Raw genomic sequence first — 18,018 nt, 5'->3', positions numbered from 1 at the left:
TAGATAATATGTAGAGGGATTTTGTATTATAATGATTCAAAAAATCCGTGGCGTCGGGTAATCGACAATCATTTCACCAATTGAGTATTTGAGTGAAATTGTTTTTTTCCATTCTTAGGGGTGCATAATGCAGTGCAAGCAAAAATAATGAGGACGTAATTTTTGTTTTTCGATAAAAATGATAATTTTTCATGTCATAGGTGATTGAATTTCACTGATTTTAATATATATAGATATATCTTAACACGGGTGACGTCACAATGTTATAGTTTACAATCTGTTATATTAGTGGCAATTTCGATTCGATCGAAAAAATAAATAATATGTCCAAAATATTTTTTTCCAATCTACAAGAATGTGAAATAAAAAAATTTCATTCAAATACTCAATTCATTGGTAAGACCGAGATGTCGAAAATTCTCTTGGCCGACGTAATATTCGAGGATTAGATCAAAAATTTGTCAACTATCAATACCCCGCGCTTCTAAAAATAATCGCTGCATCGATTAATCGAGTCCAGAAAAAATAATCGAATAAGACTCGATTGAATCGGTAAGAATGAATAAATTAATCGAATATTTCGTATTTTTCTTTTAAACAGTGCATATGACACCAAAATTTGATAAATTTCAGTATGTAGTCTTAATGGCAGAAAAGTTTTTTGATGATCTATAGTTTCATTAAAAATATTTTTCAACTTCAGGTAAAAATATTTATTTACCTTTCATCAAATCAAAATGTGATGTAATTAGGTACGAGACACGAAATGGCGTCTTCTGAATTTGAGTATTTCGACAGAAACGCAAATGTGCTTAGCGCGATCTCTTGTATTGATATAATTTAATTTAAAATTAAAGTCTTGTCATCTTTTCTTCTCATTCTTCTACGCGTTGCCAGATTCATTCCGCGATACAATTCGGGCTACTGAAAAGAGAATTCATCGAGAAACTTGTCGACCGTGAATTGGCGGAGAAAATTCATAGTCACCGACGTATTTGTTAAGGAGGACTGGTAATACACATGTAAACGTTCGTTACGACGGTCGTTTTGTTATCACCGAATTTCAAACCATAGTGTACAATTTTTGTAATCTCGAAATCAAAGAATCGGCCGGTTGATTGATGAAAAACGGATGTAAATCGAGCCTTGTAGAATTAAAAGTATGCAAAGCAAAATGGCAGCAAACTGAGTGATCAGCTGATCATCTTAGCCTTGGTTTTAGCCAAATTACCCGAATATGGATAGAAAATTTCGTGCAAGTGATCACACTTTCCTTATTCGTTGGATTGAATCGACGAAGATAAAAATTTATAGGTTAAAAAAGTAGAGGTTTATAATTAGCTGGCACCCTGCGCTAAATTGCGTTTTTCGACAATATTTTTGGAATGTTTTTAAATACTCGGTTAAATTGTTCGATCGTTTTCTAGATTCGACGCGTGCCGAACGGAGAAAGGTTGCAAAAATTTAGTGTTAGTCATTTCATTGTCTTACGATTCCGATTATCCTTATACAGAGAAAAAGTGAAGTATTCATCGAGAGAGTGAGTTGCACTCCAAAACGATGCATACGCTGCTTACTATACCCGTAACATGTACCCATCCATGTATGTGCGATAAATATACCATATAATATCGTATACAAAAATTGTCGGCCAAAACAAAAGGCATTCCCAGGCATGGGATGTGGTTGAATTGTTGTGATTCACCCATGGTCAATAGACTCGCGGGGTTTTTGATCACAGTTGATATTTCATCGCCTTCCTCCGGTGACACGTATTATGACTACTCCGTATGTAATAAAGAAATAATCCAATCGCGGTATTGTGGCTTTGCGGCAATATCGCGAGGGATGAGAAATGCGAAATGAATCTCGACGAACGTTACATCTTTACGAGGTGAACGTCCACAGCTTGATGAGTCGGAAATCAACACTATGAGCATTTATCAACATTAACGTATTCGGAAGAAACGATGTTTCCTCTCAAAATGCAGAATGATAAATACTAGAGTAAACGTTAGTTCGGGTATTGATTTTTCTCTTCGAATTGATTCAAAGTTACGAAAAATATAGCAGATTTGTTTGATTTCATTTTACGATCATTGGTAACGAATATTGCTATTTTTCGATCAACGTTAATGTCAATTCAATTTTGGGAAATTTGACATTCGATCGACTTGGAACCAAAAATCGACATCTAATCTTTCCTTTACAGATTTATTAATATCGTTCTTTTCTTTTGATCTTCAAGGAAACTATGGAAGCCTAGGAATATATTAATTTGCTAAATTAACAAAAAGTTTAATTGATTTTCAACTCACTAACATTTGTCAAAAATGAAGCATCAAATTTTCCAACTCCTCAACGATTTGATCGGATAAATGAATTACATAATCGTACCGTTCAACAACTAACGCATAACGCCCCTAAATCGAATGCTAACTGACAGTGCTAAAATTGAGTTATAATTCTCACGTAACTTTATTTTTCAGTTGGATGCTTTATTCGGCATTTGGCGTAAAAATTTAGAAGACATTCGACTGTTGTATAGTGACGATTGTGAGTAATACGTGCGATGTAATAATTGAAAAGAAAAAGGGAACAGTTTATACGTGATGTAAACCTTGTGCTTGTATGATTCTATGAAAAATGTTCACAAAGGAACTTTAGTAATTCTGGAGCAATGAGATTCGTATCATTCGACAAGAAGTGTGAAAATTCACCGGTCGACATTTAGAGACTACATTCAACCACATCCTACGAATGAGTAATGTATCCTCAATTTATTCACGTACAAACGTGCACAATACGAGTAAATGTGACTCACGAATTATTAATCCTCGACGCGAGATTCCAAATAATCTCCGCTTCGTGTAAACAAAAGCTCCACAGGATTTCTTAGCGGTAAAACATTCATCAACGGATGTCTTTCCTAGAAAAAAAAAACAACTTTATTGTACGAGTTATAATTTATTGAAAAGCTGTTTAGTAACTAATTATTTATTTGTTCTTCTCTTCCAGAGAAATAAATCAATGATATTTCTGGTTTGTTTCTACTTTTTAATTCGAATAACGAGTGATGAAAAAATTATATTTTTGATCGTATATTTTCGTGGTTTCGGTAATAATAAATATTAGGATGTGACAAGAAAACAAATTTTCTTTTCTTTGTTTACAGGTTCGAAAGTTTCATTCAGGAATAAAAATACGCCTGTTAAAATTTGAGCTCTTAATATTAACTCTAAGAGGTTGCCCATCAAATTTTTCTATTTTTCATAAGAATAACACGAGAAAAATGGTTTTTGCTCCTTCTGATTATTATAACTAGCTAACGATGCGAATTTTTGTAAAAAAAAATTTATTCACACACCTAAATAAATATGGTGATAGTTAAAATATAAAAACAATATTGAGGGTGAAATGCAACATGAATTTACGTCTGAAAATCCTATGAGAATTAGAAAGAAATTGATTTTTAGTGAAATTATTGAAAGTGTGACGAAAAAAAATAGTTAAAAGCACGAAGATTTAATACGCGAGAATTACCCGTCCCTCAAAAGTGTTTTATTTACGAAATGTGTAATGATTCGTTGAAAACGTGGAATTGTTGGTGGGTCAAGGCTGGTAAACTCCCTTAGTCTACAAGCTGTTATTCCATGACTGTTCAGAACTTGCGAACCATTCGATTTATTTGAGTAAATATTGCGAAATTTATAAAGAGCAGGGAAAGAGAAAAAGATACCATGAGACGTGTGTGCGGCCAAAATTGTTGTAAAAAAATCATTCAAAAAGCAATACTTGAGCCAATGGTAGAATAATACATCTGGCGTAATCCCAATGCACAATAAAAATTAAAAAAAAAGATATCTGGATCCGAATAAACTGGATAGGAATTTAGCTCAACACAGTAAAATCGTATGATTGTACCGTTTTCTGTTTTCTCAGCTCATTTCATCTGAATCAAATCCTTTCAAGTAGATTTTTTCATACGCCTAATGCAATTATTTTATGATTGATCTATAAGAAATCTGTCTTATTGATAAATTCGCCAGAAGTTATACCATTATTCACAAAAAAAAAGTTATCATAAATTCACAGTTGAGTAAAAAATACATCATTGTCATTGCAATTATTTACTTGTTTAAGAAAATAAATTTGAAATTGTTTCAAATTCCTGTTGAAGAGAAAAAAAATTATACAATTGAGAAATTTTTCACTACTCAAATAATACGAATAACTTAATAAATTCGTAGTTACGAAAAAAATACTTTATCGTAGAAGTTATAACGAGCTTTTTCGTCTGTAGGAAGAAAAAAAATTTGGAACCATTTTGAACGTAGTAAAAGAACAAAATCTGCTAATCACAAAATTTTCTCATCAGTGCGGCGGTGTACCAAATTATTTGAAATATTACAACTCGGCACAAAAATGTACCACGTTTACTATTCAGAATCAATTTTTAAACGATTCTTTGACAAAGCAAAAAAAGAAAAAAATGACAAAAAACCAACTAGATTGTACGCGTATTTTTTCTTCAAGGTTTCCCGATAGCAAAACATCGATAAACTTTATTTTATTTCATTCCGTTCCTTGCGATAGTTTGCAGTCAATATTTACCGAAGATAGGAAACAATATCTGTTAACACGTCGTTATAGAACACGGGCAAATGTCACAAGTCGCGTGAACCTTTTTCCAACTCCACCCAATCCACCAAGATAATAGTTGTTACAATCTGACTGCGATCTCTGTATGCGGAAAGAAAATCACCTGGACAACTCATATTATGTGAGAAAGTCGTCTTTTAGACGTCTTTTGGACAAACAAAAAGACATCGTGAAGCTCGGATCTCGGACAATCTTGAGACAGATTTTAATACATCGAAAGGATGTCTTAAGGCCGTCTTTTTTGTACGATATTTCACCGTCAGATGGACCTGCATCTCAAATAAAATAGATCCTGTAACGCGCATGCGCATTACGTTGTAGCAGACGACGGACCATTTGGCCGTTAGATAATCACTCTTTATGACGCCGATAGCGATTAAACCATACGCATATCGTTATTGCTACGGGTAAAAGTTTCATATACAAGCGTATGGTTGGATAACAAAATGCCGTAGAACAGCAACATTAATAAAACTATCATTCGTTAGGTGACCAATACGCTGATGACCGTGGGTATATATCATGGTTACGCGTTGTGTGCTGCAATTTTTTCATTGCACAGGTAGCATCGCTAAAATTCTCGATTAACAAATTATGCTCATTGTTATCATTCGTCTACAAATCAGCGACTTGACTTACTATTTAGCCGATAGGATGCAACGACCGTGTAGAAAATACCGTTGCAGATTTTTTCTTAAAGAGCATGCGACCACAAACTTTGTTAGACTTATTTAAATATCGTTTTCCTGAAACTGAGTTGGCTAACTAAGCAGTATAATTATACGGAAGAAAATATTTCCTCATTATAACTTATATAGTAATTCACAAACCAGAGTCGTATCACTGGCAAATCCCACTTTTTCCCTATGAACGATAAAGGAAATTCGTTTCAGCGATTAGACAAAAAATCAATCCAACGATTCAGGTATACAGGTATGTACCTATATACATATACATGTGTACACAAGTTTACAAGCCAGAAAAACTGGGTCACAGCTGATTGATACGGACTGATGTAAGTGAGTTAAAAGTACAAGCAAGGAAAATGGGGGCAAAACGGACACCAAGGTTGAAATTTTACAATTTTGTCGGAATAAGTTTCTCGAATTATTCGAAAGTGTTTTTCTTTGCTTGTTTCTATCAAAACTTCACGAATTCTCATTTAGTTTTTTAACTTCAATTATACCGAATGATTTTTGTTCGCGTTTACTGCTTGCGTTTGTGAACATCGAGGTAACTGTCGAAAGTTAGTGCGGCTAAACCAAAATATGACCAAATTGACAGAAATTTGCTCCGTCGTGTTTTTTCCATAACATTTTCTTTACTCGAGGTTAATTAATTTCCAGCCTTTTTCATCCTTCACTTGTTTCATTTCTTCTATTTTGCGACTCGATGCTAAAATTTTATAAAACATTGCTAACATTGCAAGTTGTTGCGCTGCTCGTTGCTGGTGCTGCACAGTGAAAACGACTGCGGGGTCATTCGGTATATACTATAATATATAATATATTCTTTGCACAATTTTTGTCCACTCAAGCATTTCGATAATTTATTCACCGGGGTGGTGTGATGTGTCAAATATATCAAGGGCCAATGAATTATAATGAAACCGAGATAGCCAAACCGTATTTAGAACTACACGTAAAGAAATGATCCGATACTAGATGATATCAGAAGAGAGTTCTCGAAACGTAGGGAAAAACCAGAGAGAAACGAATGGAGTAAATAAAGGAGTGAAAAATTTTGATTACTTTATTGACAGGTTTCGGGAAGGGAATAAAAATTCTTTCTTATTAATATTTGTGGTCATATTTATACTTTATCGTGTTTTTTTTTTTTTAATTTGTTTGCAGAATTTATATGTTTCCAAGCTTACACGATTTTTTTAATACTGCAGAAAAAAAATTTGTACGGTCATATACATAATAAACGTATTCTCTAATTTGTACATCGGTTTCTCATTCAGAAAAACTTTTTGTTTCGTCACGTTTGTACCGTTAAATATTTGATTTTTTATCATCGCGCTGACAGCAAATTTTCATCAACAGAAAGTGTATTGAACTCGCTTCTGAATAAAAAAAAAAAACAATAAAAAAAATAAAAAAAAAAAATACATGTTTCAGAGACTGCTGTTATAAAGAGTTTTCTAATCGTAATACGAGCCTGATTAGCGTCCGCGATATTTCTCAATCAAAATGAAAAATCGATATTGTTTGTGATTTTAAAATGTGAATAAAAGTTTCACGGATTATCAAGTTCGTTAAGACGTTCGTTTTCCATTTCTAATTCAGCTGGAAATAAAATGACGAATATATAATTTCGCTACATATGCATAGAACGATATACAACACATTTGTATAATTTCAATAGCCGCAACTTTGAGCCATTGTTAGAACTGAGGATTAATACCAGCGTAAGGGAGATTCATTCGAATCGAGAGAAGGGGAAATTCAGGCTAATCGTACGGTGGGGGGCCACCTGTAAGCATAAAACCAGATGACTGGCAGGCCGTGAGTCAGAGTGGCGGCGGAATTCGATAGGCCAGCTCGCGATCGCGCCTTTTTTCATTTATTAAACACCAGAAGAAAGCACATTTCTCATTTTATTACAGACAAATAAATACGTTCGTATATAGTTGCTACTTTACATTTCACAACTGCTAGTCCATACAGATAACGGGAATCGGAAATAAGTGCATCATATATATGTATGTGTACATACACATACGTATGTGATATATACACAAGTGTGTTGAAGTATCGTTTTTATTTGCGTATCGTAACAGGCTTGTATAAATTTATCGTTAAACAATATTAATAATCGTTCGAGAATCGTTCGAAATACATTTAGATAAATAAATAAACAAATGAACCAAGTCTGGAAGAAGGGAATGATAAATTAATTAAAATAGAACCGGTGCTTCTAACTCTGTAGTAAATTCTTTTTTCTGTATTAAACAGACGGGTGTAACATTATTAACGATAACGGTATTAATGACAATAATAAATAAATAATGCTTCTTATTGTATTGAACGTGAAGAGTGGTTAGTGCTATATTAATATACAGTAATAGTAGAACCGAGCGATCGTATCGCGAGTGGCAGTAATCGTAATGAAAATAAAGATTTTTCTACTTCGTTGACTGCTCAGTTTTTGAGAGATCGATTAAAAAAAAATAAAAAATAACTCACCAAAGGAAAGAGGAAGCGATTGTCTTTCGTGTCGACAGAAAAGTAAATTAATGCGGTAGTAAATATAACGCAACAACTTGATATTGAAATATACAAATTCATAAAAAAAAAAGTCGAGATAAATTGAGGAAAAGATAATGACGAACGGACGTGAAATGTCAGCGTCACTTCGTACCCTCCGGCTTGCCGGAACGCTGATTATCATGCTGGTTTGTTGCACTGCCCTTTGTAATGCCGAAGCGGAAGCTGCACCTGTTGTATCGGAAACTGGAGCCATGGTAAGTTGATGATGAACCGTAAAAAAACCATTTCGAAAAAAAGTAAAACAGACTAAACTGACAGAGAAAGAGTAATGATTGAAAAATGCTGGCGCTCACGTGTAGCAGTGTTACGAGTATATACGTAATATGTATCAAACATGTTTCTATATTCATATTTTGAAAATGACTTTCTTTCAGAAAGACGAAGTACATGAAATTTTCACCGAATTGTTCGATCACAAAATCGCCTATTTTCAATTTCTTCAAAGTATAGAAAAGGCAAATAATTCTTACCACCTTGAGGAATATGTCTAATTTTTGAAATTTTATTCCTGATAAATTAACAATTTTAAAACAGCTAATTAATGATATTTTTAATGAATCAAAACAAAATATTGTTTATTTTGTATCGATTGTACCGTTATAGGAGGTTCAGTTAATTCAGAATGTTTAAAAGTTGTAAAATCGTGAGAGAAAATAATTCTTAACCATGTTTCATGGGGTCTGGAGACATTTGTCACTCTTCAAAGAGTTCGATACACACGATTGCAAGAAAATATTGTTTCTCAATCTATCTTGTTATCGACTCATTAAATTCGTCAAAATGCTGGTTTAACGACAGGGAAAAAATATAAATACTTTTTTTTTACAAAGCGCGATCAAATTTCGAACAAACTTGATTTATGGTTCAATCTGACTGTGAATGTTTTTTTTAAACGAGCGAATTATTACGGATGCCATACCTGAGATTTTGAATCTACGGTAAAATGGAACCAAGCCCGTAAATCAGGAAACTGAAAAAACACGTGTCAACCTATTTTCGTTGATAAAAAGAGCAGGGTAATATGTGCGATATGAAAAGTTTAATACAGAGTTCAGACTTGTATATCCCAAGTGGAATAGTTGTAAAAATTGCGTCGAGTTTAGGCGTCGAAGTAAATTCCTTGTGGATGACGTTCCTCGTCTTCTTTCCGCTGATAAAAGGCACGTTAACTACATTACAAAGATACGGTGTTGACGTTACTCAATCTAATTGAATTATATACTTGCTTACCAAATGTGTAGATAGATGAATATCGGGTATTCTTATCTCAATAACTGTGTACTTATTTCACTTAGTCGTCATTTATTATTTGTATGATTGTTATTATTTTTTGTTTAAAGGTAAATCTGAAATCGTTCTTGACATTTACAGTTATATAAAATAAGAAAACTTAGTGTTGACGAATTTTCATAGTCAAAGAGTGTAAATGTACCCGAACAAACGTACTTCCGAGTGAAAAAGGCCACTGCATTGAGTGAGTAGTAGTAGTTATGCAGTAAAAAATTCTCGAAGTTAAGACGCATTTCGATGGTTTTTGCTTTGATGTAAAATAAAATAACAACGCTTGTTATAGGTGAAATTCTATAAACAATTCTCTCAATTTACTATACTAAACATACATTCGCTTGGAAGTAGAACCGATCGAATTGGGTGAGCAATTATCGACATAAAAATTGTCAAATTTAAAGCATTTTTTCTTATTATTCGTTACTCGGTGGAAAATCGCTGTAGTGTAAAAACGAACCATGGAAGATATGAATGTGATCGAGAGATTATTTTACTACATTGATTGTGAGTTGGTAAGTGAGACCGGTTATTTCCATATGACGTAACGAGAGATTCCACCTCGTAACGTCACTCACCTTCACCGAGGCTGTGCTCGGGTATCTCAATGACTAACTACCGGAAGACGGCTGTCCGTATGATCACAAAATGAACGATCTAAGACGCAACCGCAAGCGATTTAACCGAACGTGATAACTTTACAACGGATTGTAAGATACGCGGAAAGCGATAAGGCAACAAGTCGAGTGGAAAGTTGCCAATGAATTGTCACGCTTCTGGCTGCATCTGAAAATCACGCAACGCGTATGAGAAAACAATCTTGGCGAACTCGGCCATTTTTTTTTGCTGACCACGTGATGTTGTCCTGAAACTTTTTCTGCAGTTTTTATTACTGTATCAGTTTCACGCGGCAGTGGTAACAGAATTTATGGTCAGCTTTTGGGATCTTGTGTAGGTAGACTTATCGAAACATAAAATCTGGTCAGATAAAACAAATTCTACTCGAAAAAGACCGCATTTGATATTGAAGGTATTTTTTTGTTTTCTGTATTTATAACGCAAGGGAATCGTAACAGCTGCACAATCTATTCTGTATCTTGATAACTGTGAAATTAACCTGAAACAATCAGCTGATTATTCACTTCGGCGCCATGCTACTTAGACGAAGTAATCAATCTTAGCAGTGGGAACATCGATACTTGACCTGATAATATGTATGCGCTCGCTGCATTCTTAGTTAGAACTATTTTCTTGTATTAATTCCTTTTATCACTCAGCAGTTAATATAACCTGACAAATTTGCAGTCACTTTTTTTATTGTTAGACAAAAAAAACAATATCTCACATTAAATTTGAATTTAGTAGCTATTCCAGTATGTAATTTTGTCTGGTTTGTAAGATCAAACATATCGAAATACGCCATCTGGTGTTAGAATACATTGTGCCCTATCATAGCTTGATTTAATTTAATCTAACCTAGCCTAGCGTGAAAAACAGTTGTATTTAATCTGAAAATTTTTTTTCATCCCCTTTTATGACTAAAATCAACTTAATATGACAAAACGGAATCGTAACACATTGCGCAAGGTCTTTCGTGCCTTGACCTCGGTGAAGTGAACCTCAAACGGTCAGCTGATTATCGACTTTGACGCCATGTTGCTTGAGCAAAGCTAGGCGAAGTAGCGAAGCGCTGCAGTAGGCCGCCAAGCAGTGGAAACATCGATACACAGTCAGACTCGACGGCTTACTATACTTACACGCGTGTTACACCGCCAGGGAAGGATAATGATAATAACAATAATAGCCAGGTTGATAAAACGCTTCACCCGGGCAAGGTCTGCGCCGTCGAGTCACGCGATTCTTTGTCTCGTCATAACGCGCCTGCCTGCACTGATGACAAAAACAGTTAATTGCACGCAGCAGCGACGAGTAAGTCACCAGACGACCAAAACCGACCAAAACGTCACAAGTCAGAATCGATCAGAGATTCGAGAAACGTTTGCACACTCCGCCGACTGGATAAAGGTCGCTTCCGCTATTGCGCACACATTCGATTTTAACCGTCTGTTATTCACAATGCAAAACGGAACTCGAAAGCGGCTATCGATTTGCACATTTTAATATCGAATATTGTCGGTCAGTAAATTTATCTGCTCGAGTTTATACTCTGCTCATAAATTTCAACCTGAATTCGAATATCTCGAACTTTGCAGCCTTGAGTTAAATAAATTTGTCGAACATTAACGATGACCTTAGCATCGATATTTTCAAACCCTATATGGTGATCTCGAAACGTATTATTTATTATTCATTATAACCGGACTTAAACTGCGGGGGAGGAAAGATCTTGAACTGAAAACTCAAAAAAATTAAATATTCTGCTATTTTCTACCATTGCGAGAAAGAACGCTTCAATTTTTCTCTGTCAGGTGGAATTGAGAACCTTTTCTTGGGTACAAGAATTGCTCTAGATTGAAGCAAATACTCTTTGTAATAATTTTTTTTCTATCGTTGAATATTTCGGTGCACACAAACACCTTTTATAATTTTTGGTCCAGCAATTTAAATATCTCTATAACAAGATGTAGAGCAGCTGTTTGACATCTTATATGAATCCAAAGTGCAGTCTCTCGCTTACCTTGACTTACGTACGTTAGCGGTTTACAATGTCTGTGACTGCAACCGTAACCGCTTTAGTAAACGTTTCAATTCCCGTAAAAATTCAAAGGCTCATCTACAATCTCCGTACGGTACAACCTTGTTATTGGTTGCATCTACAACGAATACCCAGACATATGGTAAATATCTACAATCTGATTGGCTATCCGTAGAAACGCTTCAGTAGAAAGTTAAAATTTGGTTAGATTCGACGGAAACAGATTCTACGAAACAGTAACCAGTTGGCATTGTAAGCTTCCTACTGAAGGGGTTACGGTTACGGTAACGGACATTGTAAACCGTCATTTAGTTAAAATGTGTCGATGGTTGAGGTCAATGATAGTCTAAAACCGGAAGCGAGTAGTTTTTCGATTGTTGGAGCAAGTGGAGAATCACGATGGTCAAATTCTATGATTATACGCCCGCAAGCATACATGCAAACCAGTGCGTAAATCACGTATCTAATATGCTTAAGAAATCCGCGCATTATCTCATTGTAAGTCGAACTCGATCATGACGAGAATAACATTTTTGAAACAGCTGAAAATCGCGCCCTCGTTCTTCCGCCTCAGTGGCAATGAGACGCGACTTGAATTATATACATTACTTTTATACATTTATTATATACATATATATTTAGTAATTTGCTATAAAACGTTGTTGCTTCTGAAAATTATACTTTTCTGTTCTTCCGAGTAATGTATTATGTATCCTCAAACTTTGAAAAATGTTAGGGTTTACATTCGCGGGATCATCATGATAAGTTCAAAAAATTGAGGGAAACACTCGCTAGTTGGAGGTTATGGCATATTTTGCGTATCTTCTCATCAATTTATCGAACTATTCTCAGCGGCGAAACAAGTGCAACGATAAACTATGTATTTAGGAAAATTTGAAGCGACTTCGTGTGCGTTCCGAAACTAGCTGGCAGCATTAAAAATTCCCTAGGACAGAGGCAGAGCTAGTCACAAACTCGACAGCGCAGAAGAGATAAAAGACAGTCGACAGCACTGGGAGCTAATTTCTAGACGCACCCTTCGTCGCTCGGTAGAAGAAGAAAGAGCAACACTCGATTTGTTGAATCTGATGGTAAAACAGAAGGTATCCCGGAATCCCTTGAAAAAGATCGTCTCGTATCGTAGTAGGAAATTGTTAATGATGTATGTGACTTGACGCGGAAATAGATGGAGATCATCGTTGACTTCGTGGAGGCAGCGGCCTTCGTGTGAGAAGATCCCACAGTCCGAACACGAATGAGCTGTCATTGGAATATTAAGAGTGAGGCGAGCGAGCCTGAAGCAAATGCGGCATATGACACGTGTAAAATCCCTGTTTACGATATTATTTTCACTCTATTTCTTGTTGTTTGAACAAAAACGTGCAACGCATAGTTTGCCAGGATTTCTGCCCTCTTCGCATCAACACGCGGTAGGAAAATTCCTATTCAAATCTCTTCTTCGTGTTTATCAAGATTAAATTCCATATTGGAATAGAAGAAGACTGCATGCGTGGATTCGATTAAATTGCGACGTGTCGCCAATTCAGTGCGCCGCACGTGCCGCTATCTGAATCACCGTGGATTCGAAAACAAGTGAGAAACTCCACAATTCAGATGCAATCAGAGCCTTGCGTCGCGTTTCGCACTCTCTTAGAATACTACCGCAGAATATAAAAACTGTGTCTTCAGACCGAGATAGCGCGAAGATTGTGATTATCTTCGCACGAGCTTTCGAGCTCGTTGCAAACGATAAATTATCTCGTATCTTCTCAACGTGCCAAACTTGTCCACAAATCTAATTATATATACCTAATGTAACTATCTCAGTAAAACGAAAGAATGCCATCAGCTTCGGATCATCGCAGGCGGCTCTCTTGTGATTAAAAGTTTTATTAATAGCAAGAAACTCAACAGATCGGGAAAAAAGTTAAATCGGTAGCATTCAAAAGTAATTTTTAGTTTCAATTCGTGGATTTCGAATGAATCTAACTGGATTGACTTTAGTGGCAGGTTCTGAACCTTCGGTTTAAAATTGAAAGTCAGCTAAAGATTTTGCTTTCTTTGCACACGGGAAGGTACATAGCGAGAAACCGATGCAGAAGTGCGACGAGGAGATTGAGAGAAAAAGAGAAGAAGTCAGCAGCGGAGAAACATGTGCCTAACAGATAGGACAAAGACTCTTTTATATTCAGTACTTGACTCGAAGATGCGAGGTTCTGTGGAATACTGATGCGTTCGATCGCATTGACAAAGACCTCTCACTCAAGGCCGGGCCGCCCACCGAAATTTGAATAATCATAAAAGAATGCAAAACAAAGAGGAGATCTACGCAAACCAGAGACGCGCTAAAAAGACAGGAAAGAAGAAAGAGTCAACATAAAGACTTTCGTTATCAACTCTATTACCTTTCAGTTTCTGTCTTTGATGCTGAGCGATCAATTATGCATTAGGCGTACATTCCGGTAACAACAACGTCCAAACGATAGAGTTTATACAAAATGAGGATGGTACAAGTACAACTTAAGTTGATTTAAGTCGAATTAGGTGAAAACAATGTCATCGCCCTCTTTTTACAATAAAGTAATTGAACTTAAATTCTTGATCAGATCTCCGCGGATTGGCCGGAAAAACAACTTGGATGAAACGAACATGAGGGTTGATTATAATAAACTAATACTTGTCAGAATCATCAATATATAGAAAACGCACGTCGTCGGGTAATTTGTGCGGAATTCATTCGCCAACGAAATGAGCTATTGTTCTTTGATATCGGACAAGCTATAAGAATTTGACATCGATAATTGATCGTCGATGATACAAAGCGTCCCAGATTACTAATCACTGATCTGTTTTGATCAGAATACAGTTTTCAATCTTTTTTTATACCCAGGTAATAGTTTTTTGATAAAAGTTATCAGAACTCAATTCAGTTGTTGATTCTAAACCTCTGTTTCTTGATTTTTCGTTTTCAACACTTTTTGACTGGACTGTACAACAGGTCTGTTTACCTGTTGCGACTACTCGTTTGCTATCTTCATGGAGGGATCGATTCATATTAAAATCGCGTCTGCAACGCCGCAAATGACTCGCATGATATCAGTTTGTTGCAGTGATAATAATGAGAAAAAATACGGATGCCAGCAGCGTCCGAGCGATTAGTCTTCTCAGGAATAATCGCACGTGTCATTTCGCCTCGTGGCATGGAACTTGCGGCCTGATGATAATTTTTTCTACAGTGAATCGTCGAGGAGCGAGCAGGCTGCACCTTTCGTTTACACTACACAATCAGTCATGCAACATATTTGTTTAATGAATCCCCACGCCTTATACCAGGGCAACATTAAACGCGTATCTACAATGCCTACAGAAACGCCTTGGTACAAATTATATCTGTGATAAGGAGGCAGAGATATGAGATACGCACTCGCCAAAGATTATTTCGTTTTACGTACACATCGTCGCCGAAGGTTCTTTTTTTTAAATTCTTCGGATGAAGAGCTACGGACGTGAAATTACGAGTCTGGAAAGCTTATGGAGTTGAAAGAAATTACACTTTCTTCACAAATTTAATCCCAGGAAAGGACAACCTTGATTAAGGGGATGCTTTAGTTAGTACTTACCGACCGTGTCAAATGCTATTCATTGTGACTGTTATTAACGCCTATAATGCATTATTTATGTAAATATGTCACAGTCGGTACAATTCTACATGCAAAGCCGATTGCGCTTATCAACGAACAAAATATCATTTCTTTTTTCAAACAACGATGCCAAGAAATGCTTCCCGCGCGAAACGAAAAATATTTTGGATATTTTAGTTTGGCATTCCGCATAGAATAGCATTGACTGCGGCACTTCTACATCAGTAGTGCGAGTACGCTTTGATAATATTATAATTAAGTAATATTTTGCTCAGTCGGTAAAGAATTACTATAGCATGCTTTTAAACGATGAAGAATATGTATCAAAGTTCGAAAAATTGGCGAATTCACATTTGCAATCCATTTTCTCTCACTTTGTGGTAATGGCATATTACTATTATACAACCCAATCCCATGTGTTCGAATTTTTCCACCAATTTCCGACACGTTTCTAAGTGATATCATTTCCCAAAGTTCTAAGCTACATCTCATTTACAATCAGGCAAAGAAAGAAACTGTGAAATACGAATTTCTGAGTTCTTTAGGAAAACGGGAACATTCGAAACAGCACAAGTTTAGTAAGGAACGACTATTCGATAAATGTGATTAAAAAATGTGTTCTTGATCAATTTGCATTCGTCTCGATCATCGATGACGCAGCTTGTAATTGGGTAAAGCGATTTTCGTCCGTTTTTCTCCAACACTTTCGTTTCGTATTGCAACGCGGTGTTAATTGTATTCGTCGTATCGATACCGGTTACGTTAAGTATAAGTCATTGATGATTCACACCAGAAGTTATTCGAATACTCGCCTCCGGGGATAGTCTAATCGACGAACTTGCAGGTAGTGGATAATTTTTACTTGGAAGTAACGCCTTGATATTGAACGACAATCTTGCGGAAATTCAAAGAAACTGATTTATCAGAATTCAAGCGTAATTACACCTCCGGCAATAAATGAACCAACCGAAGACTGATGAATGAACGTATTCATAGTCTGACGTACTACGCGCAGGTGAAAGATGAGAAGGCGCCGTTTCAAGGCCAAATCCAAGAACCAGAGCCGTCAAACTTTCCCGATTTTTTTTTTTTAAACAATTTTCTCCGATGACGTTCTTTTTTTTATTCAACCCAGCAGTCGTGAATTTCAGTTGCACTTATTTGCATGTTTCTATAATAATCCCTATGATTATTATTTCTTTTTCATTATTACCATGAAATTACTAAATTAGATCACATTAACCACATATTAATGTGGTTGGTTTTGTATGATTTTCATTTGTGTAAACAATATTGTCTATATAGTTACAAAACTATCCGAGGAGTTTATAGAAAAGGGGTGGGGGATCGGTGACGAAATATTAACTGTACAATTTTAGCACGCCATAGATCAAGATATATTGCTTATTGTATACGTGAATATCTATAATGCTTGATTAAGCACACGTCCATTAAATAACGGTTGTTTATATCAATCCCGCCATTACATAAGCTAAAATTGCGGCATTAGTCAGTTCGGTTCGATTATTAATCGTTTTATCCCTTTCTGCAATCGTTGTGAAAGCAAAATGACGCCAATGATGCATGTTTTTCCAATTTTTTGAGAAATTTTTTTCAAGGTAAAGCAAATGAAAAAAAAAATAAGCAACGACTACTCCTTTGTACTGTATGCGTGATTTATTATATTATTTTTATCTTGGATACAATTTTAAGAATCGAGCTTAACCACATTGCTATTTATACAATCCGCTGTTTACGGTGAATTGACTTCCTTAATTCTGGCTTCACATCGTCTTCTTTGTCCTACTCTGAGAATTAAGATGCATCTATATATAAACTTTTACACAATTGAGTACAGGAAATACCGCGAATCAATCGCGATGCGCACCTGTGCAACAGTTTCGATTAAGGGTCCACACTTGCTATGAAAAAACTCACGCACACATATAATACATAATATGTATAATTCGACTTTTTATATCAGATTCGTAGATTCGAAAAATCTCTCTGTTCAAATAGGAGTCATCGTTTTTATGGAATTCAACTTCGTTCACCTTACATTGGTCACAACTTCTGAAATTTCAATTTTACGTTTCTTTGTTTCTTTCTACTTTCCTGTTCAGACTGTACACCCTATGTATCCTCAATGTAAGTGTCAGTGAATCATGCCAGACGGTGCAACAAACCGCACAAGAATGCGTAAAACGTTTTATTCGTTCATGCAATTGTGCTACGTGACACAATATTGTAATCGTTTGGAACTATAATCGCACTTCCTTTGCAATCATAACTGATAATACATATTGCATAGCAAATTTTTTACCCTAAAATAATTTTTCTCTCGTTCCTGCTTTCTTTTCTTGACAAGATCACTTTATTTTTCTTCTTCTTGATATTGATGAAACAAGTTTTTCCCTCAGCCTCCTGCTTTTCTGTTTTCAAAAATATCTCGGCAACAAATAGACTGATTCAATGAATGCGGTTTTTTAATCTTTTGAGA

The 18,018-nt window shown here is 35.7% G+C and overlaps 1 protein-coding gene across 4 annotated transcripts in view; it reads left to right on the top strand.

The window, feature by feature from the left end:
* Positions 1-7,178: 7,178 nt before the first annotated feature.
* LOC124296925 (matrix metalloproteinase-14) overlaps positions 7,179-18,018 on the top strand; it is a 28,516-nt gene continuing 17,676 nt past the window's right edge. For all 4 annotated transcript variants that reach the window (XM_046747364.1, XM_046747362.1, XM_046747365.1 and 1 more), the window contains exon 1: positions 7,179-8,131. In XM_046747364.1, coding sequence (XP_046603320.1) covers positions 7,991-8,131 — 141 coding nt within the window. In that variant the 5' untranslated portion in view covers positions 7,179-7,990. The remainder of the gene's footprint in view (positions 8,132-18,018) is intronic.

Source organism: Neodiprion virginianus, chromosome 2, assembly GCF_021901495.1.
Source record: "Neodiprion virginianus isolate iyNeoVirg1 chromosome 2, iyNeoVirg1.1, whole genome shotgun sequence".
Classification (NCBI taxonomy): Eukaryota; Metazoa; Arthropoda; class Insecta; order Hymenoptera; family Diprionidae; genus Neodiprion; species Neodiprion virginianus.
The sequence above is the reverse complement of the archived record's forward strand: the minus strand, read 5'-3'. Positions and strand labels throughout refer to the sequence as shown.